This window comes from Hemiscyllium ocellatum, chromosome 6 (assembly GCF_020745735.1).
Source record: "Hemiscyllium ocellatum isolate sHemOce1 chromosome 6, sHemOce1.pat.X.cur, whole genome shotgun sequence".
NCBI classification, from domain to species: domain Eukaryota; kingdom Metazoa; phylum Chordata; class Chondrichthyes; order Orectolobiformes; family Hemiscylliidae; genus Hemiscyllium; species Hemiscyllium ocellatum.
Window position 1 is genome coordinate 98159645 of NC_083406.1, and position 15903 is coordinate 98175547.

Sequence of the window (15903 nt, forward strand, 5' to 3'; positions counted from 1 at the left end):
TTAAAATCATCACGTTTCACCCTAGTAATAGAACCAGGTGGCAAGAACGATACACCTGGCAATCTGCAAAGAAACTCACTCAGGTCAAGCCCTATGGGAACCAGGAACAACCTACTACAAATAATCTCACTGAGTACCTCATTCCCCATGAGCAGCCCTGGACAACTCCAGACCATTTGACTACTTGGATATCACAAACTGTGATTCATGTGGCATTTACTAACTTTACAGAAAGGATGCATTCCAGAGGATTGGAAATGCCAGGGCAATGGTACACCAGCTCAGCTATTCCTGTGTCACATTTCAAGCCTGTGATCCCTCCCAACCGTGGTCAGCGGTCACACTGAATGAAGAATGGTCCATGCTGGGAAGGAAATGCTCCCTCCTGATATCTTAGGCAAAGGGGAATGCCTTTGGGTTTTTACCAAAATGGAGTTGCAGCAACAATCAGACCAGCTCGGATCATGTCAAATGGCAGAGCTGGCTCGAGGAGACGAATGGCCTCCTCCTCTTAATTCTTGTGTGAATGATTGAGCAGAGGACGATCAAACCTTATGGAGCTGAAGTGAGATGACCACTGCAATGGGGTAGGATGTTAGCCTACTGCAAGTTTCAATGGCAAGAGAAGGGAGTTTTTGAAGGAATGGGTTGATACAAACCTATGAATTTATAAACCAACAAAGTTTGTGTGACTTTATAAAACTCTTGAGCCTGAATCAGTTGCTTTTGGAAAGCAGTTTTGTTTTAGACCGCTGGATAATGCTCAGTGAGTGCAGTACTGGTCTAAAAGCAGTAATTTCCCGGGTGTAGTTGGTAGTGTCATTCTGTTTAGATGGGCAGACTGTCTAAAAGTAAACACGGAAAATAACATAACCAGTTCTTAAATAGTATTTAAACTGTGCTGTATACATAACAATATTTTAGTGAGGAACTTTTAGTTGTTCATCTCAACTCCCATCATCTTCATGTGTTGTAGCTCCCTGTCAACCAGTACCAGCGTAGGATGGCATGGTGGTTCAGTTCCAGCCCTGGATGTCTTTCTGTGTGAAATTTGTCCATACTCCTAGTGTCTCTGTGGGTTTCTATCAGGTGATCTGGTTTCCACCACAGTCCAGACATTTGCAGGTTACGTGATTGGTCATGCTGAATTGCCCAATAGTGTCCAGGGATGTGTAAGTTAGATGGATTAGCCATGGTAAATATGGGGTTACTTAGATAGGTTTGGGCCTGGATCTGGGTGGGATGCTCTTCAGAGAGTCAGTGCAGATTCCATGGGCTGAATAGCGTTCCTTTTGCACTGTAGAGATTAAGCAATAATCAGGTAATTTTCTTATTTGGTTACCTTGGGACATTGTGTGGAAACAGGTACATTTAATGTTAAGGTCCGAGGGAGTGTTGCTGAACAAAGAGACCTTGGAGTGCAGGTTCACAGTTCCTTGAAAGTGGAGTCGCAGGTAGATAGGATAGTGAAGAAGGTGTTTGGTATGCTTTCCTTTATTGGTCAGAGTATTGAGTACAGGAGTTGGGAGGTCATGTAACAGCTGTACAGGACATTGGTTAGGCCACTGTTGGAATATTGCGTGCAGTTCTGGTCTCCTTCCTATAGCAAAGTTGTTGTGAAACTTGAAAGGGTTTAGAAAAGATTTACAAGGATGTTGCCAGGGTTGGAGGATTTGAGCTACAGGGAGAGGCTGAATAGGCTTGGGCTGTTTTCCCTGGAGCGTCAGAGGCTGAGGGGTGACCTTATAGAGGTTTACAAAACCATGAGGGGCATGATGGGATAAATAGGCAAAGTCTTTTCCCTGGGGTGGGGGAGTCCAGAATTGAGGGCATAGGTTTATGGTGAGAGGGGAAAGATATCAGAGACCTCAGGGGCAACTTTTTCACACAGAGGGTGGTGCGTGTGCGGAATGAGCTGCCAGAGGAAGTGGTGGAGGCTGGTACAATTGCAACATTTAAAAGGCATTTGGATGGGTGTATGAATAGGAAGAAATTGGAGGGATATGGGCCGGGTGCTGGCAGGTGGCACTAGTTTGGTCGGCGTAGACAAGTTTGACTGAACGGCCTGTTTCCGTGCTGTACATCTCTATGACTCTATGGTTGTTGGTGTGTTTGTCTGCATAGCAAGAGTAACTATACTTGAAAATTGATGACTTGGCTGTGCATTGCTTTCAAGATAGTTTTAGAATTATGTTAACACTTTGTAAACGTAAATCTTTACACCGTGTTTGCATGAAAACCAAACCCATGCTTCCCCTCCTCACCATCCATGTTTATACATGTTTTACTTCTCTCTGTGTAGTAAAAAGTGAGGTCTGCAGATGCTGGAGATCAGAGCTGAAAATGTGTTGCTGGTTAAAGCACAGCAGGTCAGGCAGCATCCAAGGAACAGGAAATTCAACGTTTCGGGCCAGAGCCCTTCATCAGGAATGAAGGAATTACTTCTCTCTGTGTCTTCTGTTATGATCTCCTACTTTAAAGAACAAGCAGTTTTTTCCTGTATTTCTGTGGAAAAGAAATCAAGAAGTGCCACAGTTTCTTTATTCTGTTAATCACCCCATAATGGTTGCTGCCTTCAATTTGTGGTGTTAAGGTTTGCGAGGACAAAGCTTCGCTCTTTCACCAATGCTATTGTAGATTGATATTGTTAATTTGCTCACATTGGGATTCTTGAGAACAGTGAAGTAGTGAAACTGTCAGCAGTGCTTTTAATTGAATTGTGACGTTAGACTGAATTTTAAGAATATGGCTTACGAGCCTTTTTATTTGACAGGTATTGTCTCATGACTGGAATTTATTTATCAAAGCTACATTTTCAACTGTGGGCGTACCACTTTTGCAAGGCATGATAATGCGTAAACAGAGCATTCTCATGGATTAACCATTAAAAGTTAAAACAAAGTAGGGAATCTTCCACTGAGTGGCAAGGTTCCGAACAATGACCATAGATTTAAAGGAGAAGGGTTCAATAACTGATTAGAATGGCCCCAGCAATCATAATCAAACTGACAGCTGTATTTTTGAAATGATTTGTATCTCTCATTGCATTGCTACAGATTGCACCACCATAATCTGCAGCACAAATAGCTAATAAATAACCTTTTCCTTAAAAGCGTTGTTTCCTTTTTATACATTGTAATAAGCAAGACCATTTTGGCATGATGAATAAGGGTGCGCAGACTGGATAAATAAATGGCTTAGAAGAGCAAAGTTACCTAGGGATACAAATTCACAAATCATTCATGGTATCCAGTCAAAAGTAATGAGGCTAAAAAATGGAATTAGAGGTCTTGTAGTGCAATACACTTGAGTTAGAGCTCTGGTTTTGAGTCCCTGTCTAGCACTTGATGGCCAAAGCAGTTGTATTCATATTGCAGCCAGACAAGTTGAGTATCAACCTGCAGATCCGACCAGTGCTTTCCAGTAGCAAGTAATAAAAGCAGCAGAGACTCCAGGGCAACCATGTAATGGAAAAACATCTTGGAGCCTATAAAGTTACTCTCTATAGCTGCATACTACAACATGTAACTTGGTCTGCCTGAGAATAAAAATGTACTGCCAAACTGCAAATAAGACATTGGCTCTTGTGTAGAGGAATAACAATGGAGGTTATGTGGGACTTTAATGCAACCTTATTTTTGAGTATTATGTTGTGTTCTAATTACAAAAAGGATATAGAGGCACTGGAGAAAGAGGAAATAGACTTATTTGGATGATACCAAAAGTGTGTGTGTGTGTATCGGGAAGAACAGAACAGATGGGTATGCTTTTTATTTCATGAGAAACAAGATGGTGAAAACATCTTAAATTATGGAGTTGTTTGTTTAAACTTGCACAGAGAAGATACTTTAATTTATTGGGGTGTCCAAAACTACTACTATTAAACAGTCATTAAAAAAATGCATATAATGACAAATTACATTTATACAGTTACTGTAACATTGTAAAATGTCCTAGCTTCACAGGAGTATTGTCAAAGTTAGGTAAGTAGGTACCGGAACATATAACCAAAAACTTTCCTGAGTGAAGAAACCTCCTTCACCAGAGAGAGGGGTAGAGAATTATAATATTTAGGGAGGCAATTCTAGAGATAAGGCTGTGTGAGATCATGTAGGAGGTTGAGGGGTGACCTTTACAGAGGTTTGTAAAATCATGAAGGGCATAGATGAGGTGATGAGCAAAGGTCAAAACCAGTGGGTATATTTTTAAGGAGAGTGGAGAAGGATTTGAAAGGGATCTAAGGGGCAATCTTCTCTGTGATTTGTTTATGGAATGACCTGCCAGAAGAAGTGGTAGATACAGATACAGTGACAACATTTAAAAGACATTTTAGACAGGTATGCAAATAGCAAGCGTTTAGAGGGATATGAGCCAAATACAGGCAAAGGAGAGTAATTTAGTTTGTGAAACTTGGTCAGCATGGATGGGTTGGACTGAAGGGTCTGTTTACATGCTGTATGATCTTATGGTTGATCTGGCATTCTTCACAACCACTTTGCTGCTCTTTCCCCATAACTTTTGATTCCCCTACCAATCAAAAATGTATCTGTCTCCCTGTAATAGGGCTGAGGGAGTGTGTCCTTATCAAGGGAACGCCACGCCTGACAAATCTGTTAGAATTCTTTCAGCAGGTGATGAGCAAATTGGACAAAGGAGAGCCAGTGGACTTGATCTGTTTGGATTTCCAGAAGACTTTGACAAGGTGTCACACAGGAGGCTGCTGAATGAGATAAGTACCCATGGTGTTAGGCAAGCCAGAAGGAGAGAATGGGGACAAAGAGATCTTTTTCAGGATGGCAGCCAGTGACTAGTGAAGTTCTGCATGAGTTGGTATTGGGACCAGAACTATTCAAGCTAAACATTAATGATCTGGATGAAAGAATTGAGGCAACTATTGCTAAGTTTGCATGTCACACAAAGATAGGTGGAAGGACAGGAAGTGGGGAGAAATTGGGCAGAATAGGACAGTGGATAAAGAAGCAGTAGAAGGAACACAATGTGGGAGAGTATGTGGTTTTGCACCTTGGTTGGAAGAATTGACACAGACAGTTTTCTAAATAGGGAAAGGCTTTGGAAATCTGAAGCGCAAAAGGTCTTGGGAGTCCTAGTTCAACATTCTGTCAAGCCACAATGCAGGTTCACTTGGTAGTTAGGAAGGCAAATGCAATGTTAACATTCATTGCGTGAGGCTTACAAGAATACAAGAGCATAAGTATACTACTGAAGCTATATAAAGCTCTGGTCAGATTGTATTTGGAATATTGTGAGCAGTGTTTGGCCCTGTATCTAAAGGTCTTGAATAGGGTCCTTGAATTGAGGAGTTTTACAAGAATGATCCTGGAGATGAAGGGCTTGTCATATGGGAGCAGTTGAGGACTCTTGTCTGTACTCAGTGGAGTTTAGAAGGATATGCGGAGATCTCACTGAAACTTACAGAATATTTAGAATGAAACATTTTTCCACAAGTGGAAGAGACTAGGACCTGAAAGCACAGCCTCAAAACAACTCTTTAGAATGGAGATGAGGAGGAATTCCTTCAGTCAGATGGTGAATCTGTGGAATTCATCGCCACAGAAAGCTGTGGAGATTAAGTCATTGAGTGTAATTAAGACAGAGATAGATAGATAGGTTCTTTATTGTTAAGGGGATTATAGGTTACAGGAGAAAGCAGGACCTGCATTGAGAAACAAATGAGCCATGATAAAATGGTGGAGCAGACTCAATGGGCAAAATAGCTTAATTTACTCCTCTAGGTTATGGTCTATCTCAGCCTTAAATATACACAAGAACTCTCCCCTACACCTCTTCATGGCAAGGAATTCCAAAGACACTGAGCCCTCTAAGAAAAGTAATTCCACTCCTCCATCTTAAATTGGCACCACTTAATTCTGAGATGATGCTGTCTGGTCCTAGACTCTCCCATGAAAACATCTTCTCAACATTTACCCTGGCAAGTTCCTTAAGAAGGGGGAAGTGAAGACTGCAGATGCTGGAGATCAGAGTCCAGAGTGTGGTGCTGGAAAAGCACAGCAGGTCAGGCAGCATCCGAGGAGCAGAAGAATCGATGTTTCGGACATAAGCCCTTCACCAGGAATCCCCTAAAGAAATCTATATGTTTCAATGAGATCACCTCTCATTTGTCTAAATTGTAGTGAAGCTGTTTAGTCTTTGTTCATTAGATAATCCTTCCATAGCAGGAATCATCCTAATGTACCTTCTGTGAACTGACTCCAATGAAATTATATCTTACCTGAAAAAAGGGGACCAAAACTGCCCACAGTATTCCAATTGTGGTCTTACCAACACCTTGTACTATTGCAGAAAGACTTCCCGACTCCTATGCTCTAACCATCCTTGAAATAAGGGTCAACATTCCATTAGCCTTCCTGATTACCTGCTCCACCTCTGTGCTAGCTCTGTGTTTTGTCCACAAGATATGCCATTTCCTCGTCCTCAAACTGTCTCTCACTTTCATTTTCGAAGGGGCCTAGGTTCACTTTGATCTCCCTTTATTCTTTTTATATATTTAATGATGTGCTTATTGTCAGGTTTTTACATTCTTTGACCGTTTGCACTTGCAGTTTATGTTCTCTGTCTTTGTTATCTTTTTAGTCTTCCTTTGGTGGATTCTGAATTTAATCTAAGCTCCTTTTAAATGCTTTTTTTCTTTCAACTTTTTACACTCCTTAACTTGGGTCTTAGTAGCTAAAGATATGGGAAATGGGGATGTTGGAGAGGTTAGACTTAGAGGATTAGAGAAGTCAATGAAGGGAGATTAATGATAGGCAGAGAAAAAGCCATAGAGGGATTAGAGAATGAGGAGCAAGATTCAAAAGTTAAAGTGTTGGACTAGAAGCTATCAAAGGTCACTGAGCACAGGGGGAATAGGTCAATATGACTTGGCATGAGTTAAGAAACAGGCACCAGTGTTTTGTATGTGTTCAAGCTAATGGAGAATAGAAATGGAAGGCCAACCAGGAAAGCATTGGAAAAGTCAACTTGAGAGGTATTAAGGTACAAATAAAATCACCAAGATGCAAAGTAACGAGTGTCAAAGCTGCAGATGGAAATCTGTCAAAATATTTCATTGAGAAATTTGCATGGCACTTGTATGGGCAATGGAGACCAGAATTTTACAAGAAGGGTTGTATGGAAAAGGTAAGATGTTCAGGTATATGGGGACAGATAAGGGTTTGATAATCCTCGGTAAACATTGGGTGGTTGATGTGTGTGTTTGTGGGTGGATCGGGGTGGTCTGGTTAGGGCAGATGGTGAAAAGAACAGCTTGCAGGAAGATGTCTTGAGCAGAAAATGGGTGTCATCATTGTGCAACCAGGCTTCCCCACCAGCATGGTATCATTACAATCTTCCACCGTAAGCTGTTGGGTGATGAGATGTAGTGGACAGACATTTTATAGGGCAATGTGGAGAGGGATGGTTAAAGCTGATCTGCTGAAAGGTTTCCCAGAATTAGCATAGAAATAGATGAGTGGGATGGGAAGGAAAGTTGTAAAGATTAGTATCCAATGTGTATGCTGGGTGGAAGTTGAGACTGAAGGCGGTATAGAGAAAGTGGAGTTGCTGTTTATAATGTAGAAGCAACAGTGGATCCCTGGTCCTTTTGGATGATGCCAAGAACGACATCTATGCTCTCTCAGGATATCTCCGGTCAGCATGAAGCCTGAACAAGACTATAGAGTGATTCAGAAATTTGGAAGAGCAAAATATTTAAGAAGTTGGCATGGATGGTTTGGACCAAAGGGTCTGTTTCCGTGCTGTACATCTGTATGATTCTATGACTCCAAGTGAGAAATCAAAGTAGGCAAAAATGGCAGGAGGATAGAGTCTAGAAAGGATAAAGAGAAAAGAGAATAAGAAAATATTGTGCATAATAATGAACATAAATTACATTTTGGAAGTTTAAAATAAAAGAATAAAATAGTAATCCTACACAAGCAATAAATTTTGAGCAATATGCCAGTTTCACAAAACAAACAGAAGGAACTCAATACTGCATGGGCTGAAGCCACTTGCTTATGTTACATTGAGCAGAGCTGTGCTAAATACCATCAGAACAACTGTATTATCAAATTGTATAAAATAAGAATTAAAGTTATCCCAAATGCTGTATAATGTTTGGAAAGTTCTGTCAAGAATGTTTTCGAGCAAAGACATCGAGCAATTAATGCAAAAGTGAGAAATTTTAAGACCGAGTTACATTGTAAATGTTAGAGTGTGTCTGTAAAGCTGTGTGCTGGAAAGGACAAACTTGAATTCGCATAGTGCCACTGATGACCGCAAGATATTCCAAAGCATGTTATAACCAGTGAAGTCTACTGTTGTAATCTAATGTTGGAAAGCACACCAAGCAATTCATAACATTAAGATAATGATTAAATGACTTTTTTTCAGTGATGATGATTAAGTAAAAGAATAATTGGCCAGATACCAGAAAAATTCCTCTACTCAACATTTATGCCCATTCAAGAAAGCAGTTGGGTCTTTGTTTAGCATCTCATCTTTAAGATGGCATCAGACAATGCAGCACCTCCTCAGTACTAACTCTACTGAACTAGTACTAACATTTATTCCTAGTACTTCTATCTACTTTTGTGACATAGTTCCACAGAAAAAAAAAGTTCCTTTGTTTACTTTAAATCATAAATGTAATTTTATGCAAATTGCCGCAGCATCCAAATTTGGAGGGGTGGGGAGTTTTAAAAAGATTAGTTTAACGGGGATTTTATATAAGTAGAAGTATGAAAAGCCTAGTTAAATCCCTATGTAAATCCTGGTTTACTTGTTTAAACATTACCTTTTTCAGATTCTGTCATGTATTCACATATTCAGTATATTGGCCACAAGGTGATACAGGCCAAGGGCAGTGCGTCTGTTTCTTTACATTTGTCGTCAACAGAATTGATCTGGTTTGATTCCTGACGTAGGTTGCCACTGTGTATATGTTGCAACAAATACATGAAAGAAACTGAAAAAATCAGCAAGCGATAGCATATTTACAATAAAACCAACTGATTCAGAAACTGCTTTTAAATTATACATCGCAAAATCAATTTTGATGAAGATTTTAACATACTGATCCATTTTGTTTTGAGACATTAATGAAACAAACCTCATTTTGGAGGATGTGTTGTGTTCTTTCTACTTTTCCTATTTTGCTGTGGGTTGCCACAGTGCTGCTTCTCTCCCTTTATCAGTCACTTATTCTTGTGTAGGTTTCTCATCACCATAGCCTTCCTCTTTTCCTATCTGACAGTCTGACAATTGTGTACATAACAGATGACCATACTATTTCAGTCTTTTCTCAGCTACAATTTATGGTGCTTCCACAATTTTTGTTAATCTTCTTTGGTCCAACCCGTCCATGCTGACCAGATATCCCACCCAATCTAGTCCCACCTGCCAGTACCCAGCCCATATCCCTCCAAACCCTTCCTATTCATATACCCATCCAAATGCCTCTTAAATGTTGCAATTGTACCAGCCTCCACCACTTTCTCTGGCAGCTCATTCAATATATGTACCACTCTGCGTGAAAAAGTTGCCCCTTAGGTCTCTTTTATATCTTTCCCCTCTCTCACCCTAAACCTATGCCCTCTAGTTCTGGACTCCCTGACCCCAGGGAAAAGACTTTGCCTATTTATCCTATCTATGCTCTTAATAATTTTGTAAACCTTTATAAGGTCACGCCTCAGCCTCTGATGCTCCAGGGAAAACAGCCCCAGCCTGTTCAGCCTCTCCCTATAGCTCAAATCCTCCAACCCTGGCAACATCCTTGTAAGTCTTTTTTCTGAACCCTTTCAAGTTTCACAATATCTTTCCGATAGGAAGGAGACCAGAATTGCACGCAATATTCCAACAGTGGCCTAACCAATGTCCTGTATAGCCACAACATGACCTCCCAACTCCTGTACTCAATACTCTGACCAATAAAGGAAAGCATACCAAATGCCTTCTTTGGTTTTGCCCAAACTTCTAATCAGGCAAGTGACACACTTTCAGTTTTAATCATATAACATGCTTTTGCACTTCCTGTTACTCCAACCAGAGATAATCCTTTGTTTTAATTTCTGCCACTACTTTTTTAAAAAAGTGTTTTCATAGTATGTAGGCATCGCTGGCATTTATTGCCTATCCCTAATTACTGTAGAGAAGGTGGTGGTGAGTTGCACCAGCTTCTGCAATCCTTTGGTTGTAGTGTCACCCAGAGTGCTATTATGAAGGGAGCTCCAGAATTTTGACCCAGAGGCAATGAAGGATTGGCCGTTATGTTTCCAAGTCAGGATGGTCACTTGAGATTACATGTTTCTATTCGTTTTCTCTAGGTCTTCACAGTTACACCTTCACTGATCCTCTTCCTTTGGCTCAATATACTGACTCTGGGTAACTGATCTCCATAGCCCATCTATTCCAGTGCTTTTCTCCAGATACTTAATCATGTTTATAATTATTTCCACCACATAGCTCAGTGTCATCTGAACATCATTGATCATGGCACTTCCTGTCTGATACTCTGTTAAAACAACTGTGTCAATTAGGAAGAAGGAGGGACTAAATGCTTATCCTTGGTGCAATCCAACTTTGCCTTTGAAACTAGCACCCTATTGCCACCATCACCACTTCCTATTATGTCTCACACATTGTATGATTAGATTAGATTCCCTCCAGTGTAGTCCACACCAACCCTTCAAAGAGTAACCCACCCAATCCCACTTCCCTCTGACTAATGAACCTAACACTGTGGGCAATTTAGCATGACCAATTCACCTGGCCTGCACATCTTTGGACTGTGGGAGGAAACACACGCAGACACTGGGAGAATGTGCAAACTCCACACAGACAGTCAACCGAGGCTGGAATCGAACCTGGGACCCTGGTGATGTGAGGCAGCAGTGCTAACCGCTGAGCCACCATGCCACCCATGTATCTGTACCGTGCCGTACCTGTATCTTGTAATAGTCCTGCACAGCTCTTGGAGACTCCACAGGTTTAACACATTTCCAGACTTGCTCCCTACATACACAGCCTTAGACTTTCTCCAGATCGATAAATATGGTCGTCATGTTGTTTTGGCCTTCCTGTTATTTCTCTGTCACCTGCTTTGGGTTTTTTCTGTCCTTTTCAGCCTCTCCTGGATTTTTGTTTTAGTGACTCACTGCTGTTGTTTGCTGTTGTTGTTGTTTAATTCTGTCTTCCCTTCCCATTTGCTCTTTCACTTTTGTCTATTTCTAATGTTTCTGGGGTCAGTTAGCTCAGCTGGTTGAACAGCTGGTTTGCGAAGCAGAGTAACCCCAACTTGGGTTCAATTCCCACACTGGCTGAGGTGACTATGAAGGACCCTTCTCAAGCTCTCCCCTTATCTGAAGTCTAGTGACCCTCTAGTTAAATGACAACCATTCATCTCTCTCTAATGAGAGAGCAGCCCTATACTCTGGTTGGGCTATGGCAACTTTATTTTTAATATTTCTGTAATTATGCTCAATAGCAAAAGAGCAACATCAAGAAGTGATAATTTGCTGAATTTAAATGTAATATTAAGTGTAGGAAAAGAAACTAACAAAGATTTACCCTAGTAACTGGAGCAATCAGGTTTGCATGCGGACTGCTCACCATCACCTTCCTCTCAAGGCAACTAGGGATGGGCAATAAATGGTGGCCAGCCAGTCACATCCATGTCCCACAAGTAAATAAACTTGTTTCAAACAAAATTGACATTGGTGCTTTCACGCATGAATCTATATTGACCTTCCTGGATGTTGATTCTTCTTGTTAGTCTCCAGACTATGAGTTTCTCCATATCTTGAACTTACATGGTAGGAACTTAGTCCTCCGTATAGCAGAGAGACCAGAATTGAATGCAGTTTTCCAAATGTGGCCTAACGAGAGTCTGTACAGCCCCAACTCCTAAGCTCAATGCACTAATCAATAAAGGCAAGTGTACCAAATGCCGCCTTCACTACCTATCTACCTGTGACTTACCCTTCAAGGAACTATGAACCTGCACCCCAAAGTTGCTTTGTTTGGCAACACTCCCCAGCCAGTAAGTGGACATGTCCTGTCCTAATTTGCCTTTCCAAAATGCAACACCTCCCACCTATCCAAATTAAATTCCATATACCATTCCTTGGCCCATTGGCCCATCTGATCAAGATCCTGCTGTACAGTCAGGTAACCTTCTTCACTGTCCACTACACCTCCAATTTTGATTTCATCTGCAAACCTAATAAGCTTTCCTCCTATATTCACATCCAAATTATTTATATAAATGATAAAAAGACAAACAATGACAAAATGCTGAGCCTTTGCTGTTCCCCAGCATGTGAGGTGCTAAATAACTGTGTATATTGGTTGCAGTTAACTACAGAGGAACCTCGATTATCCGAAGGACACAGGCAGAGAGTATTTCATTCGGTTAATCGAGTTCTGGATAATCAAATGCTAAATAACAGTTTAGCCAAGCATTGTGATCCTGCTGGATAATCAGATATTTGGATAGTCGAATGCTGGATAATCAAGGTTCCTCAAAACATCAAAAAAAACTCAGATGCAAGTAACTAAATCAAATAATTATAAAAACAAGTAAATTGTATTTTGTTCAGAAATAATCTATAAAATACCTTTTGGTAAGCTACATCCAAGATCTACGATATAGCCAAGAATTTTTTGGTTTATTCTAAATTTCTGGGTTCCAAACTAACTAACACCTTACTACCTGTTTAATAGGCTTCGCGTGGTTCTGTTCCTGCAGTTGGTGCCTAAAAATGTTCTTGTGAGCAAACTCACAATGTCAGTGTCAAAGACATCTGGACAGGAACATAAATGTGGTGTTAGCTTGTTCTGCTATTACTTAAGTTAAGGATGATCCTTTTAACTTTTTTCACAGAATTGTTACAGTCCATCATGCTACACTGGTTCTACTACCTAAGGCTAGTGATGATCTCATGTCTTTTTCCCATTTCCTACCCACCATTTCTGTTCAAATAATCATCCAATACTCTCTTGAATACCTCAATTAAACCTGCTTCATCACATATCCATACAGTGCATTCCATATCCTAATTAATCATAGAAAAACTAGCAGAAGTAGGGCTGATCATTGAGCTCAATACCCCATTCCCCCATACCACTTCCTCCTTTAGCCAGAAGTGCTATTACCTATCTCCTCTTGGATATCACACAATGCTTTGGCTCGACCACTTTCTGTGGTAGTGAATTCCATTGGCCATTCTGTGGGCGGAGGAATTTCTTCTCTCATTCCGAAAACGTTTACCCCTTAAACTAAACTAGTCGTTGCGTGAAAACAATTTTTCTGCCATCACCCTTGCTTCATTTGTGCATCACTCCTTTTTTTTTCTCTAGAATATAATCTTTTGCATTTATTGAGTACGTGTGCCATTTTCTGGATCAAAGACCAACATGCCTCAAGAAAAGAAGGTGCTTCAGCCATCTTTGCAAGGTGCTATTGATCTCACTGCGGGAGCTACAGGTAACAGCTTTTTTTCAAGAACAAGAGATGCACATGCAAGTATACTTTGTTTATTACAACAGTAACCACATTTCAGAATACCTCTAAAATTGCTTTGTAAATGCAAACTCTTCTTTCTCCTAGTTGTGAAATTGTCAATTAAATTCCAGCTGAACTTTACAAGTGTTGCACTTTAGAGACACATTTGAAGCCTCCCTTCTGATTTACATCTATACTGTGGATTATGGGAAAATATGTGGCCTCAAGAGCAGCTCTGTATGGGTGACAAACCTGGTCCTCCCCTTCCTTAGCTTCTGCATTTTGTGCCATGCTTTTACTTTTTCTTTGTCTGGGGTGCTGGTGCAAAGCAGGAGAGATTGGAGCATTAAGAGAAGTCAGTACAATTATTGTTGATCTAAAATTAATTCCTTTCTATTCCTGAGATCATCATGGTTCAAACAACCACCCAGTGGCATGTGAAGGATCAAGCCACAATCTGATTGTTGTGGAAAGGCGAACAGTAGAACATACCTTATCTGTCTTCCCTCAGTTCCTTATTAGACCAGTAGATGCTGCTCTTGTTTGGAATTGCAAACAAACTACAAAGTGTACTTTTGAAATCCAAATTTCTTTCCTCCTACTTGTTCCCTGCCACTTGTCAACCTTCATGCTTTAAAGTTAAACATGGTGTCATACCAACATTATTCCTGATTTATGTCACTTTCTGCTTTATTTTGTTTGTAAGAACCAAAGCAGATCAACAACATCTTGAGCTTGTTTCTCCATTCAGTTAGATCATGCCTGATCTACAGTTGTTTCTTTAATTTACCCTTGCTCTATATCCCTTAAAATCCTAGCTACAAATGACTGCTGATGTATGACTTAGTTTTTGTATTAGCTTGAGATAAAGGTCCATGTTTCATTCATCTGTTTGATTACACTTTGTACTTTTGCAATTCTTTTCTGAAATTGTGCATTAAGAGCTCGCTGGCTGGAAACTGTAACGGCTATTGTCATAGCCATGAATAGTGCTATTTGATTTGCATTAGGAAGGACGGCCATTCTACTGTGCTCTGAAATGGAACTGTTGTGCTACCACAGGTGTAGACATACATTAGAAATTGGAGGAAGGTCGATAGTTTGTGTGACATTTTCATCCTAACTGTATACTAGCTAGTTTGAGAAAGCTGGATTTGGATTAAGTGGAGTGGTTTCAGTGCACCGCAGTGCTACAATACAGTAGTTTCAGAAACGTGATTGCTCTAGTAGTTATGTGGGAGCAAGTTGTTCTAACTTAAGGTTGTCTGGAGATAGAACGGGAGCACTGATGGTGCATTTGATAATGTTCTATAATCCTTTTGGAAGAAATTTGATATCAATAATAACATTTCACAAAATGCGTACACAAACCATAAATCTAAAATGACCCAGACTAGTCAATCTGGCGTTTAGCAGTTAACTACAAGAATTTGGGCAAATTGCACTTTAACCATACACTTTTTTCTTCTTCTCTCTCCTGCTATTAGGACCAATGTTTGCGATCCTATATTAATTAAGATCCCTGCTAAAAGCTTTCCAACCAGTATACTGGTGGGCTGGTGTCTGTAACTGAAGTCACAGCAACGAAAGAAGGGTCTGTTTGATGTGGAGAATGAATGAGTGAACAATGTAACAATAGATTCCACAAACTTGAGACTAATGCAAAAGCCATGGATGCTGGAAATCTGAAATAGAAACAGAAAATGCTGGAAATGCTCAGCAGGTCAGGCAGCACCTATAGAGAGAGAAACAGAGTTGATGTTTGAGATTGGTGACTTTTCATCTAAAAATGTTGAGGTTGTTTATTAACTTTATGCATATTATAATTTGCAGGTGGAGTTGCCTGTGTTTATACAGGACAACCCTTCGATACTGTAAAAGTCAAGATGCAGACCTTTCCTAACATGTACAAAAATGTGTTGGACTGTACTGTGAAGACATATAAGGAACGTGGCGTTCGGGGATTCTACCAAGGCACAACTCCTGCCCTAATGGCTCATATATCAGAGAATGCTGTGCTGTTCCTGTCATATGGGTTTTGCCAAAGGGTAGTGAGAAGTCTATGTGGACTGGACACCAAAGCTGAGCTCAGGTGATGGTTGCTTTGTTCAGATTTGATGAATTTTATATCTGGATTTACTTAAAATGACACCATACTGCAGCAAATCAGAAGAGAAAGCAGATGCAAGGTGTTGATTTAAATATTGAATTCCATGAGAATTGCTTATAAGTGCTGCCACACCACATTAAGTGTATTTGGTTATGGGTTGGATTCTAATTTTCCACTGCATTTTCAGCCTTTTTGTTATTTGTGATGATCTACTAAGCAGAGCTGGTTTCTAACACATAGGATCCTAAGTATGTAGTTATACACTCAGACT

The 15903-nt window shown here is 40.3% G+C and overlaps 1 protein-coding gene across 2 annotated transcripts in view; it reads left to right on the top strand.

Moving 5' to 3' along the window:
* The window catches only part of LOC132816826 (mitochondrial ornithine transporter 1-like), a 36844-nt gene that overhangs the window by 3326 nt on the left and 17615 nt on the right, over positions 1-15903 (top strand). For both annotated transcript variants that reach the window (XM_060826796.1, XM_060826794.1), the window contains exons 2-3: positions 13378-13504; positions 15356-15614. In XM_060826796.1, the coding sequence (XP_060682779.1) occupies positions 13435-13504; positions 15356-15614 (329 nt within the window). In that variant the 5' untranslated portion in view covers positions 13378-13434. The remainder of the gene's footprint in view (positions 1-13377; positions 13505-15355; positions 15615-15903) is intronic.